This window comes from Neopsephotus bourkii, unplaced genomic scaffold (genome assembly GCF_033783945.1).
Source record: "Neopsephotus bourkii isolate Nb327-2 ecotype Australia unplaced genomic scaffold, CSIRO-AGI_Nbou_v1 NB_196, whole genome shotgun sequence".
NCBI lineage: Eukaryota > Metazoa > Chordata > Aves > Psittaciformes > Psittacidae > Neopsephotus > Neopsephotus bourkii.
The window spans coordinates 17,112,965-17,127,439 of NW_026900709.1; the positions used below are offsets into that span (position 1 = coordinate 17,112,965).

A 14,475-nucleotide genomic window follows, 5' to 3' on the forward strand; every position below is an offset into this window, starting at 1 on the left:
GATTTCTTCTTGAATTTCTTTCTTCCTAGCAGAGGACTGAAATTGACTGCTGGAATTGTCAGATGCTATTTTTCATGGTCTCCTCAGCAGTGACTGTAGTTTTGTCTATTGGGAGATTCATGATGGAAAATATATGACTGTTTCATGCAATAAGTTGGCTGGAGGATGAGTGTTTATGAACTCCAGAGCCTTTCCAAGCCACAGCCCTGAGGACAAGGAGAAGAGTTTAATCACACCTGCACTCCCTCATGTTGGCCAGGGGAACAACACGCCCAAATCTGGTCTGCACAACGCAGAAGACACATTTTTTCAGTCTCTTGAAATGCATTTTAAGATAGAAGTGCAAATATTCACCCTGCTTCGCTTGCCTCATTACTTTCCGCACCTCTTCCACTGCTTTCAGACTGTGGTTTCTGAGAAAGTAAAAGCCAGATATCTTTGGAAATTTCTGCAACTTGTGGTAATCCAAAGCTGGAATGTGGGCTTCTCCAATTCAATGCAGTTAAACATATTGTGCTCAAGACCCCTTATAATTTGAAGCATGTCACATTAGTAAATCTACTATTCCTCCTCTCCTCTGCCCTTTCCTAATGTATTCTGTGCTGGATTCTGGTAGAAGCTTACAGTGCTGAGTTGCACATAATGTTGATAAAAGATACCAGTAAATAGCACCAGGCTTATGCCATCACCGTAGTTGCCTGCCCACTTATGCCATTTCAAGTACCATAACATCTAGGTCAGGGTGCAGAATCTCACTTATAATTACCTCCTCATTTCTTGGACACAATGTGTTTAGTTTTTTATTCTGCTCTTCTTTCATCTCCTCTTCCCCCATCAAAAATGCACTTCAAAATGTCAGCTGTGTTTTTTTTATTATTCTTTTAGACTCTTACAATCTTCTAAATATTTCTTTCCTCACCAGGGAAACACTTTTCCTGCAAGCGAAACCCTTCTTTCATGCAAAAATCATGTCTTTATACACAAAGTATTTGTGTATATCACAAAGTATTACGATACGTCATGTATAGCTGCTTTATCATGCAGCAGAGATTCTCTGCAATGCCCTTGACTCAGACTGCTATTGATATAACCTGCCAGAATCCCCATTATCTGGCAGATGTGTCTCTCTCTTGAATTACCGCTAGTGCTGTGCACTAACAGGTCACTTGGCAGTACAAATTTGATCCAGCTGGGTATCAGTGCAGGACAGCTTTTCTGCTGGATTAGCCAAAGGTCAAACTTTTTGTTTGTTAGGTATTACACTGCGTTTTGAGATAGACTTAATGCAAATAACTTGGTAGAAGGTTAACAAAACCCCAAGTCTGGTAAATTCGTAGGTGAAAGGGAACTAGGCCTAAATCTACCTTGAAAAATAGAAGTGATAGTCCCAAACCTCAGATCACTGACAATGGGAAAAAGAAAGAGAAGAACCCATGGGCTAAGCAGTGAAGTACCAAGTGCAGAGAATAGTGTGGTGCCAGCTAGTGTTACACTGATGAAGATCCTCCTTCAGACATCTGCGGAGAGCTTTCTATCATTAGTGGAGTCACTCTGCATGAGCTCAGCACTGGTAGTTTTGAGGATATCAAGCATCGTGCCACTGTTATCTTTGTGGAACCAAGACCTAAACATTTTGACTTTGTAGAACTAAAGACAAAGCATTTTATTTGATGCCCTAAATCCCCAGGCTCCATTAAGTACCATTCTCTGACCCTGCATGCTGTAGAAAGGGACTGAGCACAGTAATTACCTAATTGCCCGACTGTGTCGTTAGCGCGCAGAGTAATTACAACAACTAGTGTTAATTAACAGTATTGCTTGCTAGCTGAAAAACAGGTTCTAGACAATTCTATTTTCACCAAGGAAGAGCCTCTGAATTTCAGAGGTCCCAATTTGATTTAATAGGCTCTGATATGTATTTTTTGTGTAACAGATTATTATAGTATCACCCATCAGATATCAAGCCTTGCAATATATATGTGTGCACATGTATAAATGAACTCTTCCTGTGAATTAAGATGTACACAGATAACCTGATGGCAAAAAACTTCCGAGAAAAAGCACAAAACTACTCATGTTGGCTAAAAAAATATTTCTTTATGTAAAAAGACATGAAGTGAATCCTTTTCTTGTGTATCTGACTATTACCTCAGACTCCTCCTCAAGAGGATCCCTGAAAGGAATCGTATAAGTAGTTTTAGAACGGTAGCTTTGGAGAAGCGACACGTTGTCAGGTAAAGTCTGGGAGAGAGATTTGAGCGCTGCAGACTCTCCCTTTTTAATTTACTGGTAGGAAAGACACTGCCTCCCTTTGCTCGCAGTCCTGGCTCCTCCCAGAAGTTACATTACACTAGGAGACACTGAAGGATTGGACATATGCACAAGTAAACACACCTCTTACTGTTGGTGGACATTTTAGTAACGCATCTTTTTGTTCAAGACCTTAAACTGGTGAGCATTACATACCTAAGAACAAATCACACAGGAAGTTTCCTTCGAGGTCCATCTCTTAAGACTCACTATGAGCACCATCACCTCATTGCTGTCTTTCAGTACATCATTCTTTCTTCCCTAGGTCTTTTTTAGTTATTTATTAATTTTTCCCCATAATTTCCTGTGTTTCCTGTCCATCTGGGAGCTGCTGTTTGGCTGATGCTTACTCAACTTGCAGAGAAACCTTACTATTTGGTATTTTACCGGTCTACTCTCCCAATAAAGCAACAAACTGTACCTCCAAAACAAAACAGAAGTACAGAAAAAACCCCAAACATACCATACCTCCTGCTTTCAGAGTCCATGGAATATGAAACCCTTACTTTATGCAACTCCTTACATGACTGGCATGGGAGATACTTTCTGGTTTTAATGTTGGGAGTTGTTGAGACTCCTGCAACTCCTACCTCTGTTGGAACGCAAGGGTCTTTTCTGATCTGAGGAAAGGGATCATTGTGCCATTTTTGAGCAGGGCTTATTTTTAAACGTTTCTGTCAAGGTCACTATTCCTTTCATCTGAATTAGGTGATCACAGCAGCAACTCATTTGAGGTGTATTACGGGATACATTCCCATGTTTCAGCACAACTCGTGCTTCCCGCTGCCTCACGCAGTGCGTGCAGGCACAACAGACGAGCTTTTGCTTTACGACAGCCCTTTCAAAGCAGAACCGCCCCGCAGCCCGCTGCTCACGCCTGTCCCCGGGTACACCCGCTTGTTACAGAGCGGCAGGCAGGCGCTAACCGAGCACCACAGACTGTTTTGGCGGCGACCCTAAGGGCTACTGGGCTTTTCCACAGCCAGTCTGCTCTTTCCTTCTTCTCTGACACGGGAGGGACCAGCGGAGCTGGACTTCAGCTCGTCCCTGCCGGGTCACCGCCCCGCACGCACCCGCACCTCCCCTCAGCCGTTCCCGGCTATCCCACCATGCCCCGCGCGCCCGCCGGAGCTTGGCAGCGGAAGCCGGAAGCCCCGCGACGGAAGCAGGGCTCAGCTGGAGGAGGAGGGGGGGTGGCGCAGGTGAAGCTGGGAAGCGCGGAGCCATCTTGGTGCCCGCGCCGGGCAGGGACCTGCTGCTGCTGCCGCCGCCGCCGCCGTCGCGCCAGGACAGCGAACCGCTCGTCGGGCCGGGCACGGGGGGGCGTCCTCGCGCGGGGCCCCGCTGGCCATGGGCACATAGACCCGCGGGGCGCAACCGCGACGGGAGCGGCGGCAGCGGTGGCGACAGGCTGCCTGCTCCCCCCCGCCCCTACCCGCCAGCGACCAAGAGCTGGGCTTTCCCCGCCTGCCGCCTCCCGCGCCCCCATGAGGCCGGAGCCGCTGCCCGCCGCCCGCTGGCACCGGTGACGAGCCGCCAGGAGGTCGTGCCGCCCCTACCGCGAGTGTCCCGGCCCTGCCGGGCCGTTTTTTAAGCCTCCGCGACCCGGGAGGGAAGTTGTCCGTTCCCCGTCCCCCCCCTCCGCTGTTCCTTCCTGCCCTGCCTCCGGTTCCTGCACCGAGAGTGAGAAAAGCACAACCTCAGGGAGACCCGGCCCTGCGCACAGATACCGGTTCTACCCGGGCGGCAGTCCCGGAGGAGGAAACCGGCCCTTTCTCTTGTCTTCCAGCGCCGCGGCCGTCGGAAGCCTTCACCCCTCCGTGTGCCCGGCAAGCACCTGTCCTGCCCGGGGCAGCTCCCGTAGACTGGCCACCCCCTTGCGCCTCAAATACATTTTGTGGACATAAACTTCTTTTTTTTTTTTTTTGTCTAACTTTTTAAAGAACCTTGTTTTGGATTTTTTTCTTTTTTCTCTCTGGGATTTTTACGAGCTTCCCGTTAGTTGATTTCCTGCTTCTCTTGCCTCAGATAGTGCAGGCTCTGTCAGTATGGGGATTGAATCGAAGTTGAGGTTTTAAGAACTGCATGAGCCCTCAAGACCATCCACCTGCTTGGAGTGAGCAGTGCTGTTGCTTTCTTCTTTTCCCCCGCGTCGCTAGTTGGATGTGATGGAACTCATGTTTGCGGAGTGGGAGGACGGGGAGAGGTTTTCATTTGAAGACTCCGATCGCTTTGAAGAAGACTCTCTTTGTTCCTTTATCTCTGAGGCGGAAAGCCTTTGCCAGAACTGGAGAGGATGGAGGAAGCAATCGGCAGGACCCAATTCTCCCACTGTCAAAATGAAAGGTGAGGTCAACCATTTTCGTTGGGATGCGCTCTGGACTCGTGGAAGTTGTGGGGTTAGGGGGGGTGGTAGGTGAGGAGATGTGCAGAAGGAGTGGCAAAGCTGCAAAGCCAGGTATATAGGGTCGCTGTCAGAATAATTTTTTGACCGAAGACTGAAACTGCACATTTACTGGGGATCTTAGGACAAAGCTGCCTTTTGGGTGATTTTCACCTGCATGCTCTCTGTAGTACTGTAGTACTGTTCTGAATAGATTCTGTGGGCTTGCTCTTGGAAACCTGAAAACAGTTCTCTATAAACAAACTGCAGACTTGGCTGGCAATAACTACACATAGGTTCCCACTTGCTTTGATTGAAATGCATCAAGTTTTACCAGGGGGTTTTGGAACTGCTATAAAACTATTCATGTAGAGGCATGTAAGCCATTGTATAGAGTAGTCTGTTTTCCTTGTACAGTTTCTGTACATTTCTTTCTAGTAAATAAGCAAACTTCCTTTTGCAGTGGTAAACTAGGGGTCCTTAAGACTGTCACCAAGAAGTCAGCAGCAAAGAAGTCAGCAAACTACAGTGTGTCTACTTCAAGAGTGGTTGTATTTCCTTATTTTGAATAATAATGTGATAGCAGAGAGGTAGATAACATAAGCAATTAAAATGATTTAAAATCGTCATGTTGGTACTAACTCTTTGCTTGATTATTTATTTTTTTTAATGAAGTACTATTTCTCTCTTGTTCTGATGCATCTTGACCCTAGAACTCAAGTGATGTTTACATCAAGTGGAGCCTGGACGTACAGTTGTCAGAAATTAGACAAGCCCTTTCTATTCTTCCTTTTATTTTCTTTCTTTTCTTTTCTTTCAACCCAGTGTCAATGCTTTTCATGTTATTGCTGGCTTTTGTGACCATCACCTGCCTCATTAATATCTCCCAGCCTGGAACTGCAAAAATTCATTCTCTTCTGAATCTTGACTGTAAATGAACAGAGAATGCAATTTGTATTGAATTGTGCAGAAATCTACCCATGTTACACTAAGGACAAATGTTTGTCACTGGGTTAGGACCAGAAAGTACATTTGCATTAACCATAAGCTTTCCAGAGCAGCTTAAGTTCTAAATTCATAATACATTTGAAACTGCCCTAGTCCGAGGTATGTAAACACCTGTCTCTTGACAAGTCAGGGTTAGAGTTGAGGGTAGAATGAAAGCTTCAAAAAAAACCCCAAAACCCAACCCAACCCAAAACAAGAGAGAGTGAGAGAAATGCTGACTGCATGTCCAAGTTGGATCGCTCTCTTGGATGCTGCTGCCAGGACACGTTGGGTTTAGTATGGAATACACTATTGGTGTAAAGAAAGGGAACGCTGTTGGCATTGTGCTTTCTAAAGCTATGAATCTTGAGATGTAGAAATACGCATTGGACACAAGGGAAGGCATATAAACTTCATGTTTTGCTTTAAATCTTGTTGCATGTGGACTTGCTGGAAAGGAGCCTAAGTTTTGAAAACATACTGCTGTGGATATAAAGACATCTCTAGTTTGGCAGACATGTGTGAAAGTGGTTTGTACAGCCGTACAAGTCTGCAGCCTACATATAACTGATGTTTGAAAAGGTGTTTGGTTTTGTTCAGCTTTGCAATGTTTTTAGACAACTGTTCTCCACTGGTTCACTTTATGATTGTGAGTTTTTCTGGGCCTTGGCCTAGTTCCTTTAGCTCTCTTGACCAAATTAAAAGCAGGCCGCAATTTCTGTCTCTGCTGTCATCTACTTGTTGCATTAAAATGAAAAATCACTTCAGTAGATTCTGTGTATTTGCAATCCTCAGTCTCTTTCCTGACATATGAAGCATAATAGCTAACATTATTGTTGGGATAATTATTATTTGCACCACACTGAGACATTGCTGTTCCAGGTTCTGCAAACATGCATGGGCTGGGTGCTTGTACTTGGTTCATATTTCTTAGGCATTTTCTGTACAGAGACTTTATTTCTTTGTAAAAAGTTTAATTTTAACAAAGGAGACATTCTGAAAGGATACTGTTGCCTGCTTTAAGGTCTTTGCTCTCCTTCGCAGGCTCTGCTCAGACTCATTTGGAAAAGTGTGTGGACACAGATTTGCTGCCTAAATTATTATTTATTCACTCTGTGAAGTCGCATACAGATACTACCGACATGGAGCGCTTGCAGGGACTACACTGTATGCAGTGCATTTATGGCCAGCAGGTCTGGTCTGATGAAGGATCTGTCATCATCTGGGATGTCCTTGGATTTCAGAACTCCTGCACCAATTTAAGTATTTTGAACACCTCTTTTGGACAGTGTTTTTGTACTAAGACCAGTTTGTATAGAGAGCTTGCTGGATTCTGAGGTTGTGAGTTGTAGTGAGTCTTCTGAAATGTTGAATAGAGCTTTGTGCTTTTATTTTCAGCTTACCAGTTTGCAGTGGCCTGTGATGTAGTTGCCCAGGCAAACAAAAAATGATGTTAGACACTGAGTTTTTTTGGTGTTAAATGCTAAGGGAAAACAGGAGGAACTATATTCTGCCACTCTTTTCCTCCAGTTTGGAGCTCAGCTTGTGTTTTCATTTGGAATCAGCCAGACAAGTTACTTAATAGAAAGGATTTCTAGCTTCTTCAGTTGTTTTCCGTTTGTTCTTGTGAGCATCCAATTCTTTGTTACACAAATTGGTTCCAAGGGAATCCCCCAGAGAGTGATGGAAGTGCTGTTGGCTGGGGAGTCCTCTTAAACAAACAGACTAGCCCCTCCTGCCCTCCCGGTTACGTCTTGCTTAGCTTTGCAGCTTTTTATCTTCTTGTTGGGTATTTTTGCTATTATGATTATGCTTACTGTAAATTTAACAATAGGCTTGGGGTAGCTTGCTGCAAATATGCAGAGTGTTCAGTGCTTCACTGCAGAGGGTCACCAAAAAGTTAAGTTACTCACTTATTTGTTGGTCACCCCATCAACTTGCTAGAAAGATGATGGAAGGTAGAGAAAAAATGTCTGAGTTTCTCTAATATCGTGATTGGAATAGGATTCTTTATGGAACTATGTAGCTCCAGTTATTACATCAAAAAATATTGGAATGTAAATGGTTGATTTTTCCTTATTTAATTTTCATTGTGGTAAAGTCCTCTTACATCATTTTCTAAAAAGGAGTTTTCTCTTTGAATGTTGAATTGCTAATGTGAAGGAGGAAGGCATTGTGTCCACTGTATGGATGCCCTTAGATTTTGAAACTGCTCCCATCTGCACTGACTCGCTTGTACTGATGTCTCAGAGGAAACTTCAGCAAAGCATGTTAATTTTGGGAATATGAAGAGTCCTGTCATAATTTTGAACACTTATTTTCAGAATGACTGCTCTAATTAGACTGCCATGTTTGCTTGGTTTTAGCCCTTGGGTTTGGTGTTTTTTTGTTTTTTTATTTTGAATGAGATACTGCTTGTAGCTGAAGTTTGGCCATCACCTGTACACGTCATTGATTAGAAGTTTACAGCTAGGCAGCCAGGGGATTCAGCTTTGAAGTTAAGGTGATGGGTGGTTTGAAGAACAGTATCTTTGCAGTGTATTCAGAACCATCTGGTTCCCTGAGTTGGTTTGTGACTCCAGCAAACTTTCTTCCATATCTAAATACATTCCACCAATTTGTTACCTTTTTACCAACAGATACACTTACTTGCCTTTTCTCTGCTTTTCTGGACAGTCTTTTTGTTCCCAGAAACCATTCTGAGAACCATTCTGATCCCTTCTCACTTTTTGAAACAGTTGTACTTTTCATTGGTAATTGAAGTAAGTCTAGTGTTTCTGCAAATGTTTTGTTACCAATTATCTTCACATAAAGATTTTTGTACCAGAGGACTTAATGAGTGTACTTGAACATTTACTCTGATCTCCCCAAATGCACTGTGGCTTTGTTTCTTCTTGAAAGCTTCTAAGCTCTTTCTCACCCTTAGTCCTTTCTATTTCACAGTTTCTGAAGAAGAATGTTTACCAAGCACTTAAGAAGTTGCCATAAATACTGTAGGATTGCTAAATATTATGATCACAATATTTTTGCTCAGTTTGTATTTGTTCATTTACACCAGCTTCTGCTGGAAGCATGCTGATAAGTGGTGTTGGAACTGTTTTCAGTAGGCAGCTAGTGAAAATGCTTCATTTTTTTCCTCTACTGTAAGCTTGAGCCATTGTGTACTGTATTGCAGAATCCTCTCAAACATAACTAAGAACTGATGCAGGCAGTGATATCCTAGAAAACATTCCCATTATCCAGCCCCAGACAGTTTATGTTCTTCCAAACTGTTAGGAGTGCCCACAATGTTAAGTTCTGGGCACAGTGCCTCAAAAGTAGAAGCTGTAGAGAGGGAATCATTGGCAGAGAATAGACAGTGCCTATGGTGAAGATATGATCAGTTTAGAGAGACAGTCCGATCAAAGTCTGAGCAGTGTTCATACTGCTACATTGACAATTCATTAATTTATACAGGCAAACAACAAGTGGCTTAGAGGACAACACTTCTTCCTCAGGATTGCCAGTAAGTAATAAACTCAAGTTAACTCTTGCTCAAGAGCACAGCAGAAGAAACATGTAGTCTCTTTCAAATTCATACTGTGCTCTCCAGGCTCTTGCTCTTTTCAGAGAAGAAAGTTGTTGCCATCCAAAGCATGCTTACTCGAGTGGTGAACATGGAAATGAAGACTCTGTAGTTCACTGCTGTTTTGTTACTGTGTATTATAATATTACAACTGGTTGTTGGGTTTTTTCCTACTTTATTTATGTGTCTGGTATCAAAAAGCAGATTATGCAATCAATTCACACTTCTGGAAGGTACAGGTGTAGTACATGTTGCTTGTTGTGTAAATTAAATTCTCTTTTATTTAGTGCAACACATGAAAAATCTCATTTAGCCCAAATATATCTGTTATAATATATCCAAGTTTACTAATAACATTAAAACTTCAAAACAGTTACTGTTGAGCAAAAGTATAGCTCCCTAATGAGTTTCTTTATAGAAGTGACAGAATCTTATAAATGTTGGTGAGAAGATACTGCGGCTGCATATGGAATAAGCAGAGATCAGGTGTCCAAAGAGTAAAGGTAATGTGAAAGTGAAGGCTTAGCTGGTAGTAGAAGTTAGGTTTCTCTATATTTTTTCAGCTACTAAATGAATTTCACATATTTTTGTACTCTGTTCCATTGTGGCTGGTGATGTTGACTTGCTATATAGCAGAAGCAGAGGTCCAAGTTGAGAAGGGGACTTGCTGGGCTGTAACACAAAATGCAAAGGGGACATTGATTCATTAGAGTGGAAAGCACCACAGAGGAGCTCTAGAGACAGTCATTTGTTTGATACTGATTGGCATAATTAAATACACTGCTTCAGAGCCAGGATGGAGATTTTGAAGCTGTCTAGAGTTTCTGCTAAGCAAAAACTTGGTTTCATAATGGAGTAATACCTTTGTCTTGTGGAAGGATGACAAGTTGAATGACTCTCACACATTTGTCTCTTCATTTGCATTTTCCTCTGCCTTTCTGAGATAATTCAGTATGGGTACCCCTCTCTTCAGAAATGGGTACTGGAGAAACCATGTAAAGAAGCTCTCAGGAAAAGGTGCTTTTTTATTACTGAGGTTTTAAGTGACCAATCCAGTTTTAACTCCATTGTGGTCTTCTGGCCTTTTCCTTTAGATAAGCTTCTCTTCCCTTCGCAAGAAGTCTTGCACGTTCTATTTCAAAGTCTCATCTTTGCACTGGCAAATGTCTCATTTTCTCCTGTCATATCTGTCTTCCTGGCTTACATGGATTTTTCTTTTTGTGTTTATTTTCTCCTTCCTTTCACCTTGAGGAGATAGATGTTGCTGAATGACCAGAGATCACAGATTCTTTGTTTGAATTTCAGGCTGACCGAAAGTACAGGGATTATTTTCTGTGTCATGTTTACTTCTGGGGAGGCAAAGATAAGGATTCAGGCTTGATTCTAGACTCCAGGTGATACTCTTTCTTTGTTTCCCATTCCTTTCATTATCTCCCTTTTTTCATTTATTTTTTTTTCTTCAACCTCTTCTTTATTGCTAAAAAGTGGGTTTTAAATGTGTTTTATTTTTATGTATGATACTTTTTACCTGTAGGTAACTAGGTCTGTCCTGAGATAAAAACAAACCAAAGACAAAACATCTCAGGATTTCTCTCAAGCGACACTTCAGGTTTTATGTGTCTGGTTATCTGGGTACAAAATCTTCAGTGAGATGCAAATGTCTTGTCTTTTGATCATTTACTCAGAATAACACACATAAAACCAGCTTTTTATTTTCATGCTTCAGGTTTGGGTTTTTTTTTATGCTTGGATGTACTGCTCATGTCACTTCTTTGAATGCTAGCACCAAAAGTTGATTTTTTATTTTTTTGTTAAATTATTGTGTTTGAATACCTACATGATCTGGTGCTGTAAGCAGGAAATTGGGCAGGAAACTAATTTTGTGTGTCTTACAGCTACCACAGAAAGTCTTGTGTTTTGAGCTGTGCCCTCTCTGCAAACCTGGGGTTACCTGTCAGCGAAGCAGTGGGAAATGAAACTGGAAAGAAAAAGAAGTGCTGCAGTGTCTGGAGTGTTACTGATAAAGGCAAAAGAGACCAAATTTAGTTATTAATTAATTTATTTATGATAAATTATATAAAATGTAGGAGAAGGTGAAATTCCTGCCCTGATGAAAACCCTGGGAGATTTAAAATTAGTGCTTAGTTACTCTCAAGGTGCATCTTAATTTCTAGGCAGATTACTCAATTTTAGAGCCAGCATTTTCTGGGTCTGCTGTTTGCTGATGTCCTATAGCATGGGTGAATCTTTATGACTCTTCAGTTGACCATCAAAGATTTTATTGAGAGTTGCTGAGTTGAGAAAGTGATGGGAAGTTTCAAGAAGCTGGGCAGGCTTGTTCAATAGGTGGAGGTATCCACGTAGCTTCATGGATTGCATTGGGCTGTTGTCTGGTCCATGCTCCTCTTGCTCTCTTTTGGTGTTGCTTCTAGTCCTAATATCGTGGCATGATCTGTATGTTTGAACAGGCATCAGTTAAGTATGATTTAATATGCAAGTTTACAACTTTGAAGTTCCAGTTCAGTTTGAGGAACAGCAGCAAAGCCTGTATGCAGAAAAATGCACCTTTTGTACACCCTGTATTTATTGTGGCTCTAGTGAGAAAAGAAGTAGTCACAAGTGAATTGGCCAAAGCTAGGAAGGGTTGTTTTCAAATGTAATATATCCAAAGTAAAAGTTATTCTGTGTAAGAGTTGTGGAAGTGAAACTCACATGTTGACTTGTGGCCATGCCCTTTTTTTCCTCTCTGATGTAGTATGTACTCCAATCAACACCTGTTTTGCAGTGTTTGTGTAATAACTATGACGAAGTTCGTTTCTAAGCAGATGTAACTTCAGTGATTTCAGTTACTGTGAAAAGTTGGTAGAGGATTAGAGATGGCTTAAGTACTCAAATGGATTTTTATTTTTTTGGTAGGGTAACTAAGCAGGTTGCTTTTTGTATAGCCCAGTTTATAAGACTACTTGGTTATGGTGCCTAGGTTTTTTAAAATAGTGAACAGAAATGGATATCTGTGATTTGAACAACGTCTCTTCTGCCAGTTATAAAACTGGGAGCAGAGACCATCTCCTAAGTGTCTGGTGTTCTAGTTAATGTACAGTGCTATGATCCAGAGGAAGAAAGGAAAGTACGGCTTCCAGAGTTGTTTTACATACCTTATTGCACTTCTGGAGTAAATGTTTGGCTATTTAGAATATCTGTGATTAATCTGGGGAATCTGTTCGCTTATTTTTGTATTTTTAAGTAGCATTTCCATAGCGTTAAACCCAGTTTATTCTTTAGTTCTTAAAGTCCAAGAATGTCTTTAAGATTTCATCGCTCTTTATAGAATGGCAACATTTTTCTGTCATTTTTCTAATCGTAGGACTGTAACACCATTATAAAAGTAATTTAAAATAGTGTCGTGGCTGAAAGTTTTTTTTTCCAACTTTATTTTGATGCACTTTTATCTGTATTGATGTATTTCCTCCCTCCTCCTTTGTGTCACCCTTACAAGCTCTCCAGATGTAAGATTCAAAGCACTTATGTATCAACTAGCTAAACCACTATTTTTTTCCTTAAAGAATAAAGGGCAGTGATGTGTAATATACAGAATATTTAAAATGCAGGTTCTAATTTCAAAATACCATATCACACATTTCTGAGTTATGTCCTCTGAATCTCTGTAGTCTCAAGAAATAAGTATAGGATTACCAGCCAGAAGATTCTTATACTTCTCCTAGTTTGCATGTGGTTTGATGCATCCTTTTTTCTTTGTTTCTTTGCCTGTAGAATGGGTAATGTTCTGATAAGGCGATGGATCACTGTGTAGCATTTTTAACAGAAAATATAGAAAATTATGTCTTTGAGCACATTTCTTGATGGCGCTTTAAAAGTTGCAGGCAAGGCTTGTGGAAACTCTGCTGTTTTGATTATGTTTAGTTCATCTATTTGCTTTCATACAGCTGGAAACTTACAGTCTTTGAAAAGAATGAAACAAGGGACCTCTGTCAGGCTCTAATGTACCTATTAAAATCTTCTGGAAATTTATATTTTGAGAAACACTGTAAAAAAGTATCTGGTTTTAATAAAATACTGTTTCTATTATGATCATTATTAAGTGTTTCTAGATTGCTGCAACAAAAATCTTAAGAAAGGAACTGTCAGTTTTTACCAGTATCAAATAGCAGCAAGTTGAACATGTTTTAGATGTATGCAACTGGAAAATCTGTGTGTTGATTTACCTAAATCTGTGCGGTGTGTGGTTAACACTCAAAAAAAATAAAAAAAAGCAAGGTTAAGTCTTTCCCTTTCTATCAAAAGGGAATCCTGAAAAGACTGCAGGACTGTAGTGTCTTTTAAACAAAATTGTAACATCCTCATTCAGCTGCTGCAAGTAGCGGGACCTCAGTGTTATTTCTTGATGTCTCTGACTTTTATGCGTGTCTTTTGTCTGCTAGGTTTAGTTTGTGGCTGTGAGGCATCAAGCTCCTTTTTCATATGGGATAAAGATTGGCATATAGAAGAAAAGGAAAGCATAAATGGATAAGATGAAGGGTGAAAGAAAAAGTACATCTTAAGAAGAAATCCCGTCCCTTTGTGGGAGAAAAGCTGGATGCTGAAGGGGAGAATAGACTTCAGAAGATGAAAAAGAGGGAGGTCGGAGACCCAAACAAATACAGAAAAAGAAGTTCATGTTTTTTTACAAAGATAAATAGGTAGTATGATAGAAGAATTGTTACCCAGAAGTGGTCCACAAGCAGTGAGAGTCTTTATTGGAAGACATCCAGCTGTACTTTTTCCTCCCAGGTTAGGAAACTTAAGAGGCAACTCATTGAAGCAATGAGCAAATGAACACCTGGGTCACCAATTCTGGCTTCCTCCTCTGTTCAGAGAGATGAAGAATTTAAGCAGATAATCATCATTCTTTGCCATCCAGAAATACTGGTAAATGTGGGTAATTCATCAGAGGAGATGTGAAAATGGAAACACCAATGTTTGAAAATCCAGTTAGCACGGGTCCTTATTGTTTTTCCAGATAAACTAGTGGAAAAAAGTTAATTGCAGCTTTTTTGTTCATTAGGCTTGAGATGTCTTAAAGATTCTGCTTTGAGCATGTCTCCCCAGACAGAACTAAAGAAGTGAGGCAGCCTTAAGGTGAATGTAGTCAAGTTACCATCTGGATTCTTTTTTTAGATATATTCATTAAAACAATGCCTATGTGCAGCAGAGCTGTTCTTACTGGCATCTT

At 41.2% G+C, this 14,475-nt stretch overlaps 1 protein-coding gene across 2 annotated transcripts in view; it reads left to right on the top strand.

The window, feature by feature from the left end:
• The first annotated feature begins 4,304 nt into the window (after positions 1–4,304).
• The window catches only part of ZSWIM8 (zinc finger SWIM-type containing 8), a 63,303-nt gene continuing 53,132 nt past the window's right edge, over positions 4,305–14,475 (top strand). Inside the window, exon 1 of one of the 2 annotated variants that reach the window (XM_061344195.1) lies at positions 4,305–4,656. In XM_061344195.1, the coding sequence (XP_061200179.1) occupies positions 4,479–4,656 (178 nt within the window). In that variant the 5' untranslated portion in view covers positions 4,305–4,478. The remainder of the gene's footprint in view (positions 4,657–14,475) is intronic. The other variant, XM_061344194.1, reaches the window with a different exon arrangement.